Genomic DNA, 17,735 nt, shown 5'->3' with positions numbered 1-17,735 from the left:
ATACTAAATACTTTGTAATATTTAGTCAGAAAACTTGTTTGGCTAAGACATTAAAAAGAGTTCAAATTTATATTATTTTGCTGCCTGTTAACACCAGTATCTTTAAACAGAGACTGTAAATTTTGTGTAATGTGTTCATTTTTCTTTCACTTATATTTGATTTCTTCCCTGATTGCTAGTTTTGAATTTCTAGCTGTTTTGGCAACTAAGAGTTTTGAGGATAAAAGAGTTTTAGTGTTCTCCTAAAGATCTCTTAACTAAGTATATTGTATTGCTTTAATATATTAATCTTTTTATTAGATTGTAAGTAGAAATAAGGAACCTTTATTGTTGAATGTTTGTTATTAAAATGATAGTTTTCAGTCACATACTTTGTATACTTGGTGGTCTAATTTTAAAAAAATTTTAAAGCACTTCTAAAATATATTTTAATATTCTGTATTCATACAAAATTTAAAATACAAAATTGTATGTTTATTCAAGTGAAATTTAAGAATACATTCAAGTATACACATAAAACATGCAGTGATATTTAGTTTAGAAATGAAAATATCGCCCTCTAGTGTTCATTAAAATAATTACTTCACATTGTCTAAGAATATATTCTCTGTGTAACCAGTAGAGTGAGTCCTTGCACAGGAAAATAGACTCTTTCTTATGAAAATGTTGAACTCTTCAGACTGTTTTCTTAGAAATCAGATACATTTCCTTAATGTATAATATAATGATTTAATAAAAATAACTTTATAATAATGTTATATGTTACATGCTACCTAAAATAAGTTAATAGAAGCATTTTTCTTGCTTGCTTAATTCTGTTTCTTTGTTGAAAGATTCTAAAATGGCCTTATAAATGTACCTCGGTTGCTAGCGTGCTTGCTTAGTGTGCATGTGGCCCTGGGTTTCATGCCTGGCACTGGACAGTATGTAGTGGTGCGTGTTTGTAATCCCAGCTAGTTCAAGGCCATTCAAGTTTGAAGCCAGCCTGAGATACATGAGACCTTGTCACAAGATAGAATAAATAATTTCAAGGGGAAAAAAGTCAAGACTATTTTATGACTTGCATTTTACTGAAACAAAATTCTCAATGAAATAAAGTAATGTTTCTTGCTATTTAGTAAATATGAGGTGAAACATTTAATGAAATTAGCAATCTGACTGACTGGTTTAGATTGATACTAAAAAAGAAATAATTTTCTTGTCACTTATTTTTATTTAACAAAATTTTTATTACATTTTATTTAATTGTATGTAAATGCTGCTCCTGCATGTACACATGTCATAGCACATATGTGAAGGTCGGAGGACAACTTAGAGGAGGCAGTTCTGGCCTTCCACCATGTGGGTTCTAGGATTGAATTCAGGACTTCCAAGCTTGAACAAAAGTATGTTTACCTGCTAAACTAGCTTGCCTTCTACCAACATATCTTTTAATTTAGCTAAGTATACAAATACATGGAGCCATCTTCCTGTCAAATTCCATTAAGTATCTTTTTGAAAATGTACCTTTAAGCCTTGTGGTGGTGGCACATGCCTTTAGTCCCAGCACTTGAGAAGCAGAGACAGGCAGATATCAGTGAGTTCGAGGCCAGCCTGATCTAAAAATTGAATTCCAGGACAGCCAGAACTATTACACAGAGAAACCCTGTCACGAACAAACAAACAAAAAGGGGGGGGAGGAAAAGAAACGTATCTTTATCTTTTATTTCTAGCAGTACTTATGTAAAAGTGAAAATTTTGCTCTAATAAACTTCTAAAATAGTTACATGGAGAACTATGTCTTAGCTACTTGGAATTTGCATTGTTAAAAACAAAGCAGAAGTTTGGATTTTGTAAAATATCAACAGCATTCCTTAGTTGCCATCAGGTTATAATTTCTGATAACAATCTGTGTAGCTCACTGTTCTCCCCTCAGTGTTCCATCAGTCTCTCAGCTCAGAGACCTGACTAGAGAAGGAGTTAGGAGAATAGCTAGCTTCAAGTTGAATTTTTCCTAAAAGTACCTTTAAACTAGTACCTTGGTGCAAGAGATGTCTTAGGAGTTCCAAATAAAGATCATAGAGAAGCCAAGTCTCTAGGCACCCATAGGTGTTAGCTTTAGTGTTGTTCTTCCATTTTATAACCTGAAGAAACCGAGTCCCAAGAACTGAAGCAACTTGCCCACTCATTCCATGTAACATAGTGCATATGACTGCTTTCAGTTTGCCCTATGAACTCCCTGACTTCTGCATTATAAAATAAACCAGTAGAAGTTTTACTAATTGTTACTTTGTTGACTAGGAACTCTGAGCTTTTATAATATAGCAGTTTTGTTCTGCAGTGTTACTAAGTAGAGTAACAACTTTTTTTTAAACATCTATCCTCATCCTCTGTGTTTTCTCTAAGTCAGTGACACTTTCTCATTTAAACTGCACACATTTTATTTTAGCTCTGTACAGGCACCATCTAGTTGTAAATGGTCTGTTTATAGGTTTGCAGATGTTTCACGTGCTAAAGATAAAACCACTTAATTACCAAAAATTTCACCTATAATACAAACATTACTTTGTAGAGAAAAAATGTACATTGTTTAGGTCAGAAATCAAATTTAACAGCTTTTATTCCTATAACCTTTGTAGGGTTATAAAGCCAAAATAACCAATTTGTATAGCCTAAACAGGTCTGGTGGACTATCATAGTTAATTAGCTCAAAACATTGTTACGAGTTGTACCAAAAAACCTTTTTTTTTTTTTAATTCTTCAGTGCTGGGCGTTCAGTCTAGGGCTTTCACTTGCTTAGCAAGCATTCTACCATTTGAGCTCTATTCCCAGCTATGAGGAAGTATCTTATGTCAGAAAGATGAATTATTATTTTATACTATGATTATACATCAAGATTTTTTTCCAAGGGAATTACAATAGGAGAGCTCTACTGTGGAAATCAAGTGCTGCTAGAGATTTCTAAATTTCAAGCTTAAGCTGATCAAAGATTATTTATCTTTAGCTAGCAAGGTGGCTCAGCATGTAAATGTGCTTGCTGCCAAACTTGGTGACCCGAGTTTGATCCCCTAGAAGGAGAGAATCCGCTCTCACAGGTTGTCCTCTATCTTCAGTTTTATTCCATGGTATACTTCTCCCCAGCCAAATAAACATAGTTTAAAAGGTTTAAGATTTCTGATGTATTGTGTAATTGAATCTAAAGCTTAGATTGTTGAATAACTTAAGAAAGTGATTTTAAATAGATTTCTGCTTCTGTTGAGTAACACTGAAGAAATGACATGCTGTAGCCAAAAGCATTTCAGGTGTGGAGATTACTTCAACTCTAAGAAATAAATCTTTAGTCACCTTTTGTAATAATAGCTCAACGAGTTTCACAACTAACAATTAACCTATTTGCAAGGCTAAGGCAGGAGGCCTGCCAATGAGAGTTCAAAGTTAACCTGGGTTACATAGTAAATTCTAGGGGAATCTGGAACTAGAGATCCTGATGCTAAAAACAAATTATCTCTTCCTTATGCTGTTTAATAACCTTGAATATCTTTGTTTACAATATGTACATTTGTTAAAAGAAAAAGAATTACAGTGGGAACAGGGATTGTCTTCACTCTTTTTACTGGCTTTTGTGACTCTACTCCTTATACTGAGTAGCATTGCCCAGCCTTAGTAAATGGGGAGATGCTTAGTCTTACTGCAGTTTGAACAGAGGTGGGTGGTTGGGGAGACTGGGGGAAAAAGAGGGAGGGGAAACTATGGCTGGGATGTAAAATAAATAAATAAATTTGTTTTTTTAGAAAAAGAAAGGCTTACTTTAAATGTTCCTAGATTGCATTTAAGTTTGTGCTAATGCCATCCCTCAAATTTTGAAGCTATTTGGAGTTATCTAAACCAAGAAAACATATTGCCTTCTTATAACTTGACTCGCTTAAATCACAGTAATTGTGCCTCAGATGCATCTTGAATATGAATATATTTATTTCCCAAAATAATACAGGCCAGTTCAGGCATCTTCTCCACTATTGCTTAGGGTCTTAGCTGGGGTCATCCTTGTGGAATCCTGGGAATTTCCCTAGTACCAGGTTTCTCACTAACTCCATAGTGGTTCCCTCTATCAAGATATCTCTTTCCTTGTTCTCCTCCTTCTCTTTCCTTCCACCCAGTTCAACCACCCATTCCCTCATGTTCTTTCCTTTCCCTTCTCCCTTCTAGCCTCCTTTGCCACCCTCCCCTGTCCCCCCCCCCACTCCCAATTTACAGAGGAGAGCATGTCTATTTCACCTTCCCAGGGGGATCCATGTGTTTCTCTCTTAGGGGCCTGCTTGTTACCTAGCTTCTCAGGGGTTGTCAATAACTTGTTAGCTAGTTATTCTTTGCTTTACATCTAATATCCACTTCTGAGTGAGTACATACCATGTTTGTCTTTCTGGGTCTGGTTTACCTCACTCAGGATGTTTTTTTTTTTTTTTCTAGTTACATCCATTTCCCTGCAAATTTTGGGGTGTCATTTTTTTTTACCGCTGAGTAGTACTCCATTGGGTAAATGTACCACCATTCTTCGGTTGAGGGGCATCTAGGTTGTTTCCAGGTTCTGGTTGTTACAAATAATGCTGTGAAACATAGTTAAGCAAATGTCCTTGTGGTATGAGTGTGCATCCTTTGGGTTTATGCCCAAGAGTGGTATTGCTGGGTGTTGAGGTAGATTGATTCACAGTATTCTGAAAAACTGCCATACTGATTTTCAGAGTACAAGTTTGCACTTCCACCAGCAATGCAGGAGTGTTCCCCTTACTCCAGCCACATCCTCTCCAGCATAAGCTGTCATCAGTGTTTTTGATCTTAGCCATTCTAACAGGTATAAGATGATATCTCAGAGTTGTTTTGTTTTGCATTTCCCTGGCTGCTAAAGATGGTGAGCAATTCCTTAAGTGTCATTGGTCATTTGAAATTCTTCTGTTGAGAATTCTCTGTTTAAATCTGTACCCCATTTTTTTCATATAACACAGCCTTTATTTTTGTTTCAAAACAAAATTCCAGGAAACAAAATACTTAACAAAAGTTGGGTAAAAATTAAAATAAACATCACAGTTTTGAGAATAAAAACCAGACAACTGCTGAAAGGTAGATCACTTGGCTTACCAAAAAAAAAAAAAAAAAAAAGGAAAAAAGAAAAAGACCTAAAATTAAATTGAACAACATTCTATATAATGCTACATTCCCGAATTAAGAGAGTTCACATACATAACTAAATGTTAAGTATTGAGAATTGGCTGAAATTCTGTACCCCATTTTTAAATTGGATTATTTGGTATTGTGATGTTTAGCTTCTTAAGTTTTTTTATTTTGGAAATCAGTCCTCTATCGGATGTTGGGTTGGTGAGGATTTTTTAATTTCAGAAAGTACATTTTAATACATCTTGGATGTTACTTATAATCTACACAATTGGGAGTTTGAAAAGAGTAGGTTTTTATAAGGTTGTGTTTGTTTTTTTAATCACTTAACTATTTTGATAATTTTTGTAATCATGTAATGTTTTACATGTTTTACTTCTTTTAGAAAGCATTCTGTATGTAAATAGATGCTGAGACAGTTGAATTTTCATGACATTTGTGGATCAGTGGTATTTTACTTTTTGTTATAGGGTGCAATAGAAAAAATAAAATACTGAAAATAAATTTACTGGAGAATTTTGGATTTTAGGGTTGGCATTACTTTGTTATGGTACTTTCTATATTGCTTTGACACCTTGTTTTAAATGTGTTACTAGGATTATTCTGAAGCTTCTCATTGTTCTTTACATTGTAGTTAAGAAAATACAGGTTGAGTAGAGTAGTACAGCATTGTAGGAACATGCTATGGATTATCTTGGGCATTAATATAAACCTTGTAGATCAAGAAAAGTTGATGTAATATTTAAATTAGAACTTTCTTTTCCAAGTACACTAGATGTAACATTGATCACAATGAATTAACTCTTTCATACAGATTTTGGAAAGCTTCCTCTTGTTGAATCAGATTCATTATTATCATGAACTAATGAAACAGATGTCAGATGGCTAATTGCAGTAGTAGAGAAAAGCTACTGACAAAAGAAATAGATCATGGACTTGGCTTTGATATTTGAGTGTCATGAGGATTCATTAACTAGGGACGGTTTGGAGCCATCACTTGGAATGAATATATTAACAACTATATTGGTGGTAGCACAATGTGGCTTCTAGAAGACTAGGGCTAAAATACATGTGTGCCTTATAAAATATATTCCATTACTCCTGAGTGAAAGATATGTATAGATGAAACAAAATCCTGTAAGAAATTATTTCAGCGTTCATTCTTGGTTTTCTTGTTTTCATAACATGGTTTCATAGCCGATTGCTTGCTTTGCACTTGTTTGCTGTTATACTTTCGTGCTGCTAATGTGTTATTTGTGAGTTGTTTAAAATAGTACAGACAGCACGACGTCATTCGAACCCCCTTTTGTATGTTCAGCAGTTGTCTTAGTCAGGGTTTCTATGTTGTGAAGAGACACCATGACCACTCTAACTTATAAAGGAAAGCATTTAATTGGGGCTGGCTTTTAGATCAGAGGTTTGATCAGTTATCATGGTGGGAAGCAATGTGGCACACAGATATGGTGCTGGAAAAGTAACTGAGAGTTCTGCGTCTGGATAGCAGGTAGCAGGAAGACAGTAACACTGGGCCTGGCTTGAATTTCTGAAGCCTTAAGGCCACCACCAGTGACAGACTTCCTCCAACGAAGTCACACTTCCTCCAAGGCTGCACCTCCAATAATGTGACTCCCTATTAGTCTCTGGGGGCCCATTTCCATTCAAATTATCACAACAATATTTATAAATTATGAGAAGCAGTCTATTATATTAGAAAGTGTTTTGAAGTCAGAGAGGTGCTTTTAAATCCAGCCTATACTGTTTACCCCAGAAGAATTCTTGATCAAGTCAGTTAACAACTGATATAAGTTGACTGGTTAAATCAACAGATAAGAACTAAGGAAGTAAAGTAAACTGCTTTTGCTGTTCTTTCAAAGGATCAGTGGTCCATTCCCAGCACTCAGCTCTCAGAGCTCACAACTGCCTATAACTCCAGCTGTAGATGATCCAGTCCCCTTTTCTGAACTATGCAGGCACCTGCACACATGTGTGTACATTCCCCTCCTCCTGCAAGACACACAAACATAATAAATCTTTTTTTTTTAAGAAACAGATAACGTCATGGGCAAAACATGAATGGTGCCTCAGCCCAGCTTAGCTCCTCTTTTCTCTCCTTCCTTATATATTTATATAGTATATGTAGTATAGTTAAAATATATATTCAAAAATTGTATGTAACTATATAGGAAATTATGGTAAACAGTTTAAGTTTTTTAGTGCTTTATTCTCAAGATAGTTCAACTCTATTTGATACAAATACAAATATACATATTTTATGCATATGCAGTGCACTAATTGAATGCTTGAGAACAGTGTATGTATGTAACATTGGGGAATGTTTTTATCCTGCCTGATTTCTTATTTGAGTTACCCATTATATAAATTTTTTAAAAGTATATAGCATCAGTTTTAGGATTATTCAGTAAAACAGATAAGTTTTTAAAGTATTTCTTCAATGGTTTTGCTTAAAACTACAATAATTTTAAAGTTTGCACATAGAAAACAATAGGCATATCTTACTGAAGAAATTATCTACTGATAATTTATTGCCAAATAGTAAACCTCATTATTTACTCTTGAAGTAATTTTGCTTGTAGATGTAGCTAAATTTTCAGGTACTGAATTAGTGTTCTTGTGATAAAATCTTGGTTTTGATTCTGAATTTTAAAGAAATGTCCAAGCTGGTGTAGTGCAGCACACCTTTAAATCCTAGCAGTCTGGAGGCAGAGGCAGGTGGGTATCTGTGTCAGAGTACAGCCTGGTCTACAGAGTGAGTTCCAGGACAGCCAGAGCTACACAGTGAAACCCTGTCTTCAAAGATAAAAAGAAAGATCCAGGTAATAGTTATGATTGCAGCTCTACAGATCTGATTGAATAGAGAGACTTTAGAAATTTAGAATTCATAAACTTTTCCTGTAAAGAACCAGATGACTGGGGCTGGAGAGATGGCTAAGTGGTTAAGAGCATTGCCTGATCTTCCAGAGGTCCTGAGTTCAATTCCCAGCAACCACATGGTGGCTCACAGCCATCTGTAATGAGGTCTGGTGCCCTCTTCTGGCCTGCAGGCATACATACAGATAGAATACTGTATACATAATGAATAAATAAATATTTTTTAAAAAAAGAACCTGATGATTAGTCTGCAGTCCACATGACCGTAGTCACAACTCCTTGTAGTGATGAGCTGTGGGCCGGATTCCTGCCACCCTGCTCCCGCATGCTTAGCTTTACACGTGAAATAACAACACACAAACTGTATTCATTTAAATACTGCCTGGCCCATTATTTTCTGCCTCTTACTCACATCTTGACTAACCCATATCTAATAATCTGTGTAACACCACGAATGGTGTCTTACCGGGAAAGATTCAGCATGTCTGACCTGGTGGCTAGCTTCATCGCATCTCTTTTCCTAGGAGAGGCACGGCAGTCTGCCTAACTTAGGAGAGGTGTGGCATCTGACTGAGCCATCTACCTCACTTCCTTCTTCCTGTTCTGTCTACTCCACCCACCAATGTTCTAACCTATTAGGCCAAGCAGTTTTCTTTATTAATTAACCAATGAAATCAACAGATTGGCCGGGCGGCGGTGGCGCACGCCTTTAATCCCAGCACTCGGGAGGCAGAGGCAGGCGGATCTCTGTGAGTTCGAGACCAGCCTGGTCTACAAGAGCTAGTTCCAGGACAGGCTCCAAAGCTACAAAGAAACCCTGTCTCGAAAAACCAAAAAAAAAAAAAAAAAAAAAAGAAAAAGAAATCAACAGATTGATAGAAGACCCGCCTCCATCAACTCCTCATCTGTCATTGTAGCACCCAAGCTACAATGATGATGTAAGGCTGTTCTAATATGCCTTTATTTACAGAAAAGGGTGAGAGGACAGATGGGTCTTAATTTGCTTTTGAAGATTTCTCTGAAGTTACGTATTGTTTTCAAAATTTTTCTAAGTTTTAGACCCATCCCCCCAAAATAATTAAATTAGCCAAAGGATGAATGGGTGTTCTCATTTGTTATGGTGCCATTGTGTCTGGCAAATTATATAGTTTATGGATAAGGCAGATTTATTTAAATTGCATATTAAAAAGCAATAATTCATGTGGATCTCTGAGTTCAAAGCCAGTCTGGTCTAAAGATTGAGTTCCAGGACAATCCCCAAAGAACAAGCACGCCTTACTGATACAACTACTAACATTTTCTGAATATTTGTGCTTTAATGAATAGTAAGAACCAGGAAAGTTTAGAGTATGTTTACAGCTTTGTTACACATTTATTTTTATCCATTTTTCTCCTTTTAGATTGTAATAGTATAAAAATTCCTTCTGTGCCAATCTGCAGTATTTTTTTCAGGCTAGGTTTATAGAATAGGGTATATAAATTAGTGACCAGGAAAATAATTGAAATTTAAGAATCAGAAAGCCAAAGTAAATACATCAAAATTGGTCACAACTATTATGAATGCTAAGAAAATTAATAATCCTTTTATCAGGTCTTTATGAACATAAAGGTATATGAAGTTCCTGTAAAATTACAAAGCTTTAGATAGGGCAAAAAGAAGGTCAAGGAGGAGCAAATAGATCTCAAATTTATTTAAAATAGGCTGAATTTTATAGCATTTTATCGATATAAAGAGGGTAGATAATTGTATTACTCAAAATAGTTCCAAATATCTAAAATGTACAAATGCATATTCTGAACTAGAATTTAAGTGTGATTATCCACCTATATATCCGTTTCTTTTTACCACTGTTTTGTGCCTTTTTAAAATACTAACCACAATGAACTCTTGAATAGACTTCACTGCCAGTTTCACTTAAAGGTCACTTATTTATTGTAAGGGGACTTCTTCCATTCAGTCTCTTCTTTCTTCTTGTCATGACATATGTATCTCAGTTTGAAAAGTGCTTGCTTATTCCTCACGCGGAGGACCTAGGTTAGATCTCCAGCTTTGGAGAGAAAATGCCTTCCTCCTTAACTCTTAATAATGCACCTTATATCCCTTGTTCTCCCAGAGAAGATAAGGCAGGCCCTGCCTACCTATCCCTACTTCCTTTCACTTGTGCTTCAGATCCCAGCACCTCCCTCTCCTTTGTTCCCTTCTTAGTGTCTTCTCTTGCTTTGTATCCACACTTCTTGTCAGGATACTTTAAAGATAATTGTTTTTCTGTCAAAATACATGGTAATGCCTTGCTCTCCTCTTCACATACAGATGTCTTAGAGTCCTGGGAGATTGTTCTGTCTTCAGAGGGACTGGAATGGAAAGCACAGTGCCAGTAGTCATCTCAACACTAAATTTCTCCATCTTAAACCACTACAGACTTCCTAAATATGCACATTCTTGTTTTCTAATCTGTGCTGTGAAAGTGTTTGCCATTTCTTCCTCTTTGAAATGCTTTCTCTTTTAAACTTCTCTGGTATCGCTGCTGCCTGCTTTTATTTTTAGTAATTATTTGTTGACTCTTTTCTGAGGACCTCTCTTGATTTTATTAGCCTTTTTTGTATTTTCCTGTTGCTCATTGAGAATTTTTAATTCAGTGTCTTATATATATAGTTTAGCATGTCTCAAATTGATTTCATTGGCTGTCTTTGCCCATCAACATGCCTCTATTTATGAGTTCCCTAACCTAGTAAGTAAAGGATAGTTTATTTGGCTAGTAACTCAAGTGGGAAAAATGACATTTTCCCTTAAAGTACTGTTTATCAGCAATTCCTGTCAATCAAATTACCAACGATAATGGTTGATACTTTTACTTTCTTCTTGAGTCTACTAATTCTAGGTGCTGCACAAAGCATGTTCTCCTTTATAGTTTAAATCAACTTTAGGTTACGTAGAATGCATGTTGAAATTTAAATGCTATTTTGTTTAAGGAATGATGATAAGAGAAAAATGTCTATTTGTCAAATAGAGACACTTCCCTCCCATCAGATATTTTGATCTGAAGATCAATAAACATGAAAGGATGATGTGGGGATATAAAAGACCTATTATAATTGAAATGTTATTCAGTGTTTTCTTTTAAATTTTAAGTCTTTGAAGTAGGAATTTGTACTTCTTGTAGTTACTCCAGCCAAAACTCAAATAGCATAAATATTCAGGGCCCTGATTTCTGGTTCAGAAGTAAGAAAACAATCCAGCTACTGAATTTTAAATGTTTTCCATTTGTGGACAATAACAAAGATAATTCTATATTTACTTTACACATTATTATTAAACATTAATAGAAATGTTTTACTAGAAATTGCTTTCAATATAAAATTTGAGTGGAAATATATGCTCACTAGTAAATTTATTATATTTCATTTGTGTGTATGCCTGCATGTATGTGTATGTAATTGTAGGTCCACAGACACTTGGAGAAATCTGTTCTCTCCCCACTTCATGTAGGACTGATTTGAATTTGAGTTGTCAGGCTTGGGGGCAGTCCATGCCACTAGCTCTGTAGTATATTTTAATGAGAAAAGTGATATTGAACAAGCAGGACCAGAATGCTAAGCAGAATCACATATATGTTCATAGGCTAATGACTCCAGTGTACTCTAGTCTACCTCCTGGGTTTATTTATATGATATCTAGGTTGAGGTGCTTTAGGTTTAGGTGTTTGCTTAAAAGGAAGGAAGAAGTAAAGTTGTCAGAAAAAAACCTCTTTATAAGTGTCCTAGCTAGGTTTCTATTGCTGTGACAAAACACTGTGACTAAATACTTATTTGGGGAGGAAAGGGCTTATTTGGTTTACACTTCAACATTGCTGTTTATCACTGAAAGAAGTCAGAACAGGAATTTAAAGCAGGGCAGGATCCTTGGAGGCAGGAGCTGATGCAGAGACCTTGGAGGGTAGCTGTTTACTGGTTCACTTCCCATGGCTTATTTAGCTTGTTTTCTTATAGAACTCAGGACCAGCAGCCCAGGGAAGGCACCACCCACCAAGGGCTGGGCCCTCCCCCAATGATCACTAAAGAGAAAATGCCTTACAACTGGATTTCAAGGAGGCATTTCCTCAACTGAGGCTCCTTCCTCTCTGATGACTCTAACTTGGGTCAAGCTGACACACAAAATCAGCCAGTACAGTAAATAACTTTTTTCCTCCCAAGCTATATAACTAACATTTATTTGTTATGCAACAATGTAGTCCTCACAGTAACTTTATAAGGGTAAATTTGTCATCAATTATGAAATTAAAGGCCAAAGAGATCAAACAACTTTTCTATCTTTATACCCCTTGTAAGAGTTGCTCAAACCCATGTCTAACCCTAGAGCTTGACTCATACCACTGGTGGGAATCGCATGAGCACTTCATTGTATTTGTCTGTATTGTTGGAGAACGTTTTGAAACTAGACTAAGATGGCTTCTCTTCTACAACTCGTCCTCTAACATGGAAGTTGTCCTATTATAATAAACCTTTCTTTGTAACTAACTATTTTCAGTCATTTTATTCTTATTGAACAGCATTTCCCACTTATTTCCATTTTTATTTCAGAAATCTAGTGGAAAATATGTTTAAGCCTGATAGAATTCACATTTTGGATCCTAACTTTAGAAACAATCTGCTTCTGTCATTAAATTTCCTATTCTGTCTCATTATATAGTCAAATGAACCATCATGTGAAGATTTTTAACTAGTAAATTAACTTATTCAGTAATTTTTATTATTGAATTTCCTTGATTGACTTTTTGCAAATAAATTATGTAGTTAACTGTCCCTATAACATTGTTTCATTTTAAGTACAGATATTAGTAAGTAACCTCTTAATTGGTAGGGAAAAAACTGTACACAAGTATGTAACTTTGAAGGATTTTCTTATTCTGTCTGAGTCATAGAAATTTACAATTAGAAGGGATCCTAAATTCATAAAATTTCTAAGATATGTCTTCTACTTGATAACTAGTCTTTTTAAAAATTTTATCTGAAAATTTTTTCATGCAGTGTATTTGGATTTTTTTCTTTCTCCTCCCCAAACAACTCTAGATCCTTCCCTGTACCCTACCACCCATCTTCTTAAAACTCTTTATCTCTCTCTGTCTCTAAAGAAAAACAAACAAAACTTAAAAAAAAAAGACCAAAAGCATACAAAGTAAAGGGAAAACGTGGAATCCATTTTGTGTTGCCCAACTATTCCTCATCATGGGGTCTGTCCGAGAGTGTGGTTATTACACCCAGTATCTTAGTTACTTTTTTACTGCTATAATGGAATACCATGACTAACAGCAACTTAGGGAGTTGTGATGACTATTTTTGACTGTCAATATGACTACATCTAAAACTGACTAAAACCCAAGTGGATGGGTTCACCTGTAGGAGTTTTTTTCTTTTCCTTTTTTTTTAAATTAAATCACCTGAAATGGGAAGAGCCACCTTTAATATGGACTACACCTGTTGGCAGCCTATATAAAGGACATGGAAGAAGGACGCTTGCTTTCTATTTGCCTGTTTGCTCGCCCTGGTAAATCCATTCCTTCACTGGCATTAGCACTTACTGCTTTGGAATTCTAGCATAAACTGAAGACCAACTGAGATATCCATCCTCGTGGAATGAACACCTTTTCTTGACAGAAAGCCATTGTTGAACTAGCTGGACCACAGTCTGTAAACCATTGTAGGTGTGTGTGTGTGTGTATGTGTGTGTGTGTGTGTGTGTGAGAGAGAGAGAGAGAGAGAGAGAGAGAGAGAGAGAGAGAGAGAGAGAGAGAGAGAGAGAATAATATAAGTTGTTTCTCTAAAGAACCCTAAGTAATACAGGAGTAAAGTAGGTTTTTTTTGTTTGTTTGTTTTTTGGCTTACATATCCTGAATCACAGGTCATTGACAGAAGCCAAGGCAAGAACTCAAACCTAACAGTAACCTGGAGGCAGGAACTGATGCAGATGCCTTGGAGGAATGCTACTTAATTATTTGTTCAGTTTACCTAGGACGACCAGCCTAATTGTGGCACCACCTGCAATGGGCTGCACTTTCCCCCATCAATCACAAATGAAGAAAATGCCCTGCAGGCTTACCTCCAGCCTGATCTTAGAAGGTATTTTCTCAGTTGAGGTTCCTTCGTATCAGATGACTATCGTGTCAAGTTCACATAAAACTAGCCAGCATATCCAGTGATGGTATTGAAGGAAACAGATTTTTCTCTTTGTTAGCAGTATCAGTAATATCTTTTAATTAGGGGTGGAACTTTGTATCCATTTTTTCTCAGTGCTGAAATTTTGTGTGGTTTGAACATGTGCATGTCTTGAGTGTGTGCTTTCACAGTCTCTGAGTTCATATGTGTATCAGTCCTATTGTGTCTGTATGTAAGATGTAAGATGTAAGATGCTGTTTCCATAGAGTTATCTATTAAAATCTTAATGCCTTCTCTTCTCTGTAGATCCATAAGCTTTGAGGGTTTTGGTAAAGATAACCCATTTAAGGATGAGTGCTCCAATGTCTCTCTGTTAAAGTGGTCAAGAATTTGAGTCTAGATAAGTCAAGAGCAAAACCACGGCTGCTTTACCTCTGAACTTCCCAGCTGAAATGAGACTAAGGTCCTGTTTTCTCCCAGCTTATCCTTTCCTCTCTCCACCCAGCCATATCACTTCCTGTCTGTCTGTACAGACCTCCAGACCTCTATGGTCAGCTAGTGGCTAGCTCTGCCCTCTGATCTTCAAGCAAGCTTTATTTGTACAAACTAGATACCCACCAGCAAATCAGAACAGTTTTGTTTATTTGTTTGTTGTTTTTAATTTTTTAAAAAAATATTCCTCTATATATCTCTCTCTCCCTGTGTGTGTGTTTGTGTGTGTGTGTGTGTGTGTGTGTGTGTGCGCGCGCGCGCGTGCCATTTGTGCCTTTTGTTCTGGTGCCCATGGGTGCAAGGGTATAGGTTCCCCTGGAGCTGGTGTTACAGGCAATAATGAGCCACCCAATATGGGTGCTGGGTAGTTCACTGGAAGAGCAGGCAGTATTTTTAACCACTTAGCCATTTCTTGAGTCTTTTAGGAGGACTTTTGAAAAAGCATTTAAAACTGATGATGCTGTACTAGCCCTACAAGTGCCCAATATTTTTTTATCTTATATATTAATTTGTAAAACCTCAAGAAAACTCATTGTGATGTCTTATGCATTTTTAGTTAAGATCTTACTAGTTTATCATACCAAATTACATGTTATTTATTTGATTTGTGTTTCTGTTTTTTTCTCTAGGAAACTGACTGGACATTCTTTCCACATGGGCTATAGCATGGCAATTTTGAATGGCATTGTAGCTGCTCTTACTGTGGCATGGTGCCTCATGTAAACCCACAATAGAGCAATATGTTTGGTAAAAGGCCTGATTGTTTGAAAATAACAGAAACGAATATTACCTACTCAGAAGACTATGGAATGTGGTTCAGATACATACCGTTATCATCATTATTATGGAAGACCTTATAGAGCATCATTTCAGAAACTAGCCAATGGGAATATTTGAGTACTTTCAGATGCTTTCTTAAAAGGAAAAGATGTTTACCTCATCTTTTTACTTTTGCTTATGTAGTTTTATCTTTTCCAAAAAATATTTTAATGGAAATCAAACTTGGAAACTTGAATACAGGACAATGTCTACCTTTCTATGTATAATCCATTTTTTTTTGCTAACAAATGTTGATATTACTGATTGAGATGGAAGTGTTTCTTATTTATATATTACATTAAGAAAACAATGCTGACCTGCTAAACCAGGTTCCATGGTTTGGAAGCCAGCCTCTAGCTACACAGTGAGACCGTTCAAAAAAAAGAAGAAAGAAAACAATGCCTTTTATCTTTAACATTTTATAGCAACTACATCAGAGTTTTTGATAACCAGTAGAATGCAAATGTACATTTATAATTTTTATGGAATATAGGAGTTTTATATATTTACATAATATTAAATTTGTTTTTTAAATGGTTACATTTTATACCTATATGACTGTAAATTTTGTTTTTTAGTTCGTGCCAACCTGTCCTTTACTATTTTTTTAATGTGTTAAAACACATTGATTTAATTTTAAGGTTAAATAAATTTATTTTTCTTAAAAAAAGATGCTGAAAATTCAGGGTAAACTATTTGTCATAATGTTAAGAATTTTGAGACTGTTGGCCATTTCTATTTTCCACGATTAAAAGTATTTATTTTGATGTATATATTAAGGCAGCAAAACTTGTACTATTTTGTTTTTAGTAATTGAAACTAGAATGTTTTTTATGTAGAAATGTTTGAACTGTTTTATTTTTAATCTCAAGAATATAGTTGGCAAATTACAAAAGGTATTTTGATATTCTGTACATGTATGTATAATTAAAATTTAATATGTATATTGTAATATAGATACTTTTATAACTTTTTTCTGCTTAAGTATTTTGTCATGTCAAGATTTTTGTTGTTGTTTTCATAGTCACATTCTCCCTGTATTCTCAAGAGGAAAAAAATAGGAAAAGTCATTTCCATTTCATTAGAAATGACTCATAATGTCCCAGTTTAAAATGAGCCAGGTGGTGGTGATGCACCCCTTTAATCCCAGCACCCGGGAAGCAGACAGGCGGATCTCTGTGAGTTCAAGGCCAGCCTGGTCTACAAAAGCAAGTTCCAGCACAGGCTCCAAAGCTAGAGAAACCTTGTCTCAAGATAGATAGATAGATAGATAGATAGATAGATAGATAGATAGATAGATAGATAGATAGATAGATAGGTAGGGAGAGAGAGAGAGAGAGAGAGAGAGAGAGAGAGAGAGAGAGAGAGAGAGAGAGAGAGAGAGATAAAATGGATGAATAAAAATAAAATGAGAGGTAAGGGGGAACCTAGGGTCTTACTAAGTCCCAATCCCTTGACTTAAGTGTTCCATCAGTTATGGCTATTACAATGATTCTGTTGCTTATTGGCTCTTTCTTGTACAATATATTTTTGCCTTTTTCTGAAGTTGTAGACAGCCTCTATGAGAGGCCATGCTGGATCTAGGTACTCTAGGCACCCCAAATCCCAGGGAGAACACCCTACTGGGCTTGAAGACTCAGTCACCAGAACCCTTGTCCATTTAGTGCAGAACACCAGAGAGGAGAGAAACCAAAGGACAAAACACAAATCCCTAAAAGAAAAATGCAGTAATCAACACCTGAACCTATAATTATCCCAAATCCAGATATAAGAACACAATAACAGAAAGTGCAAAATGGCACCACCAAAACCCAGTTATCCTATGACAGGAGACCCAAACAATCTCAGCTGAAGCATGAAAAAACAACATTAAATATGACTTTATGAACATGATAGAAATTCTTAAAGAGGAAATGAAAACTTTAAGTAGAGGGGAAAAATTTAAAAATTTTGTTGAAGCCAAATCCTAAAAGAATGCCAAGAAAAACAAACAGGTGAAGGAAAATACAAGACCCGAAAATGGAAATAGAAGCAACAATGAAAACAAACAGGGAATCCTGGATATGGAAAATCTGTGTAAGCAAAGAACTACAGATGCAAACATCACCAACACATTACAAGAGATGGAAGAGAGAATCTTAGGCATTGATGACATGATAGAGGAAATAGATCCATCAGTCAAAGAAAATGATGATTAATAAATTCCTAATGCAAAACATCCAGGAAATCTGGTACACTAT

The 17,735-nt window shown here is 35.6% G+C and overlaps 1 protein-coding gene across 1 annotated transcript in view; it reads left to right on the top strand.

Annotated features, from left to right (window-relative positions):
- Positions 1–16,441, top strand: part of Arl6ip6 (ADP ribosylation factor like GTPase 6 interacting protein 6) — a 33,407-nt gene extending 16,966 nt beyond the window's left edge. The window contains exon 4 of the mRNA XM_038336746.1: positions 15,306–16,441. Within this exon, the coding sequence (XP_038192674.1) occupies positions 15,306–15,399 (94 nt within the window). The 3' untranslated portion in view covers positions 15,400–16,441. The remainder of the gene's footprint in view (positions 1–15,305) is intronic.
- Positions 16,442–17,735: the final 1,294 nt, after the last annotated feature.

Source organism: Arvicola amphibius, chromosome 7, assembly GCF_903992535.2.
Source record: "Arvicola amphibius chromosome 7, mArvAmp1.2, whole genome shotgun sequence".
NCBI lineage: Eukaryota > Metazoa > Chordata > Mammalia > Rodentia > Cricetidae > Arvicola > Arvicola amphibius.
The sequence above is the reverse complement of the archived record's forward strand: the minus strand, read 5'-3'. Positions and strand labels throughout refer to the sequence as shown.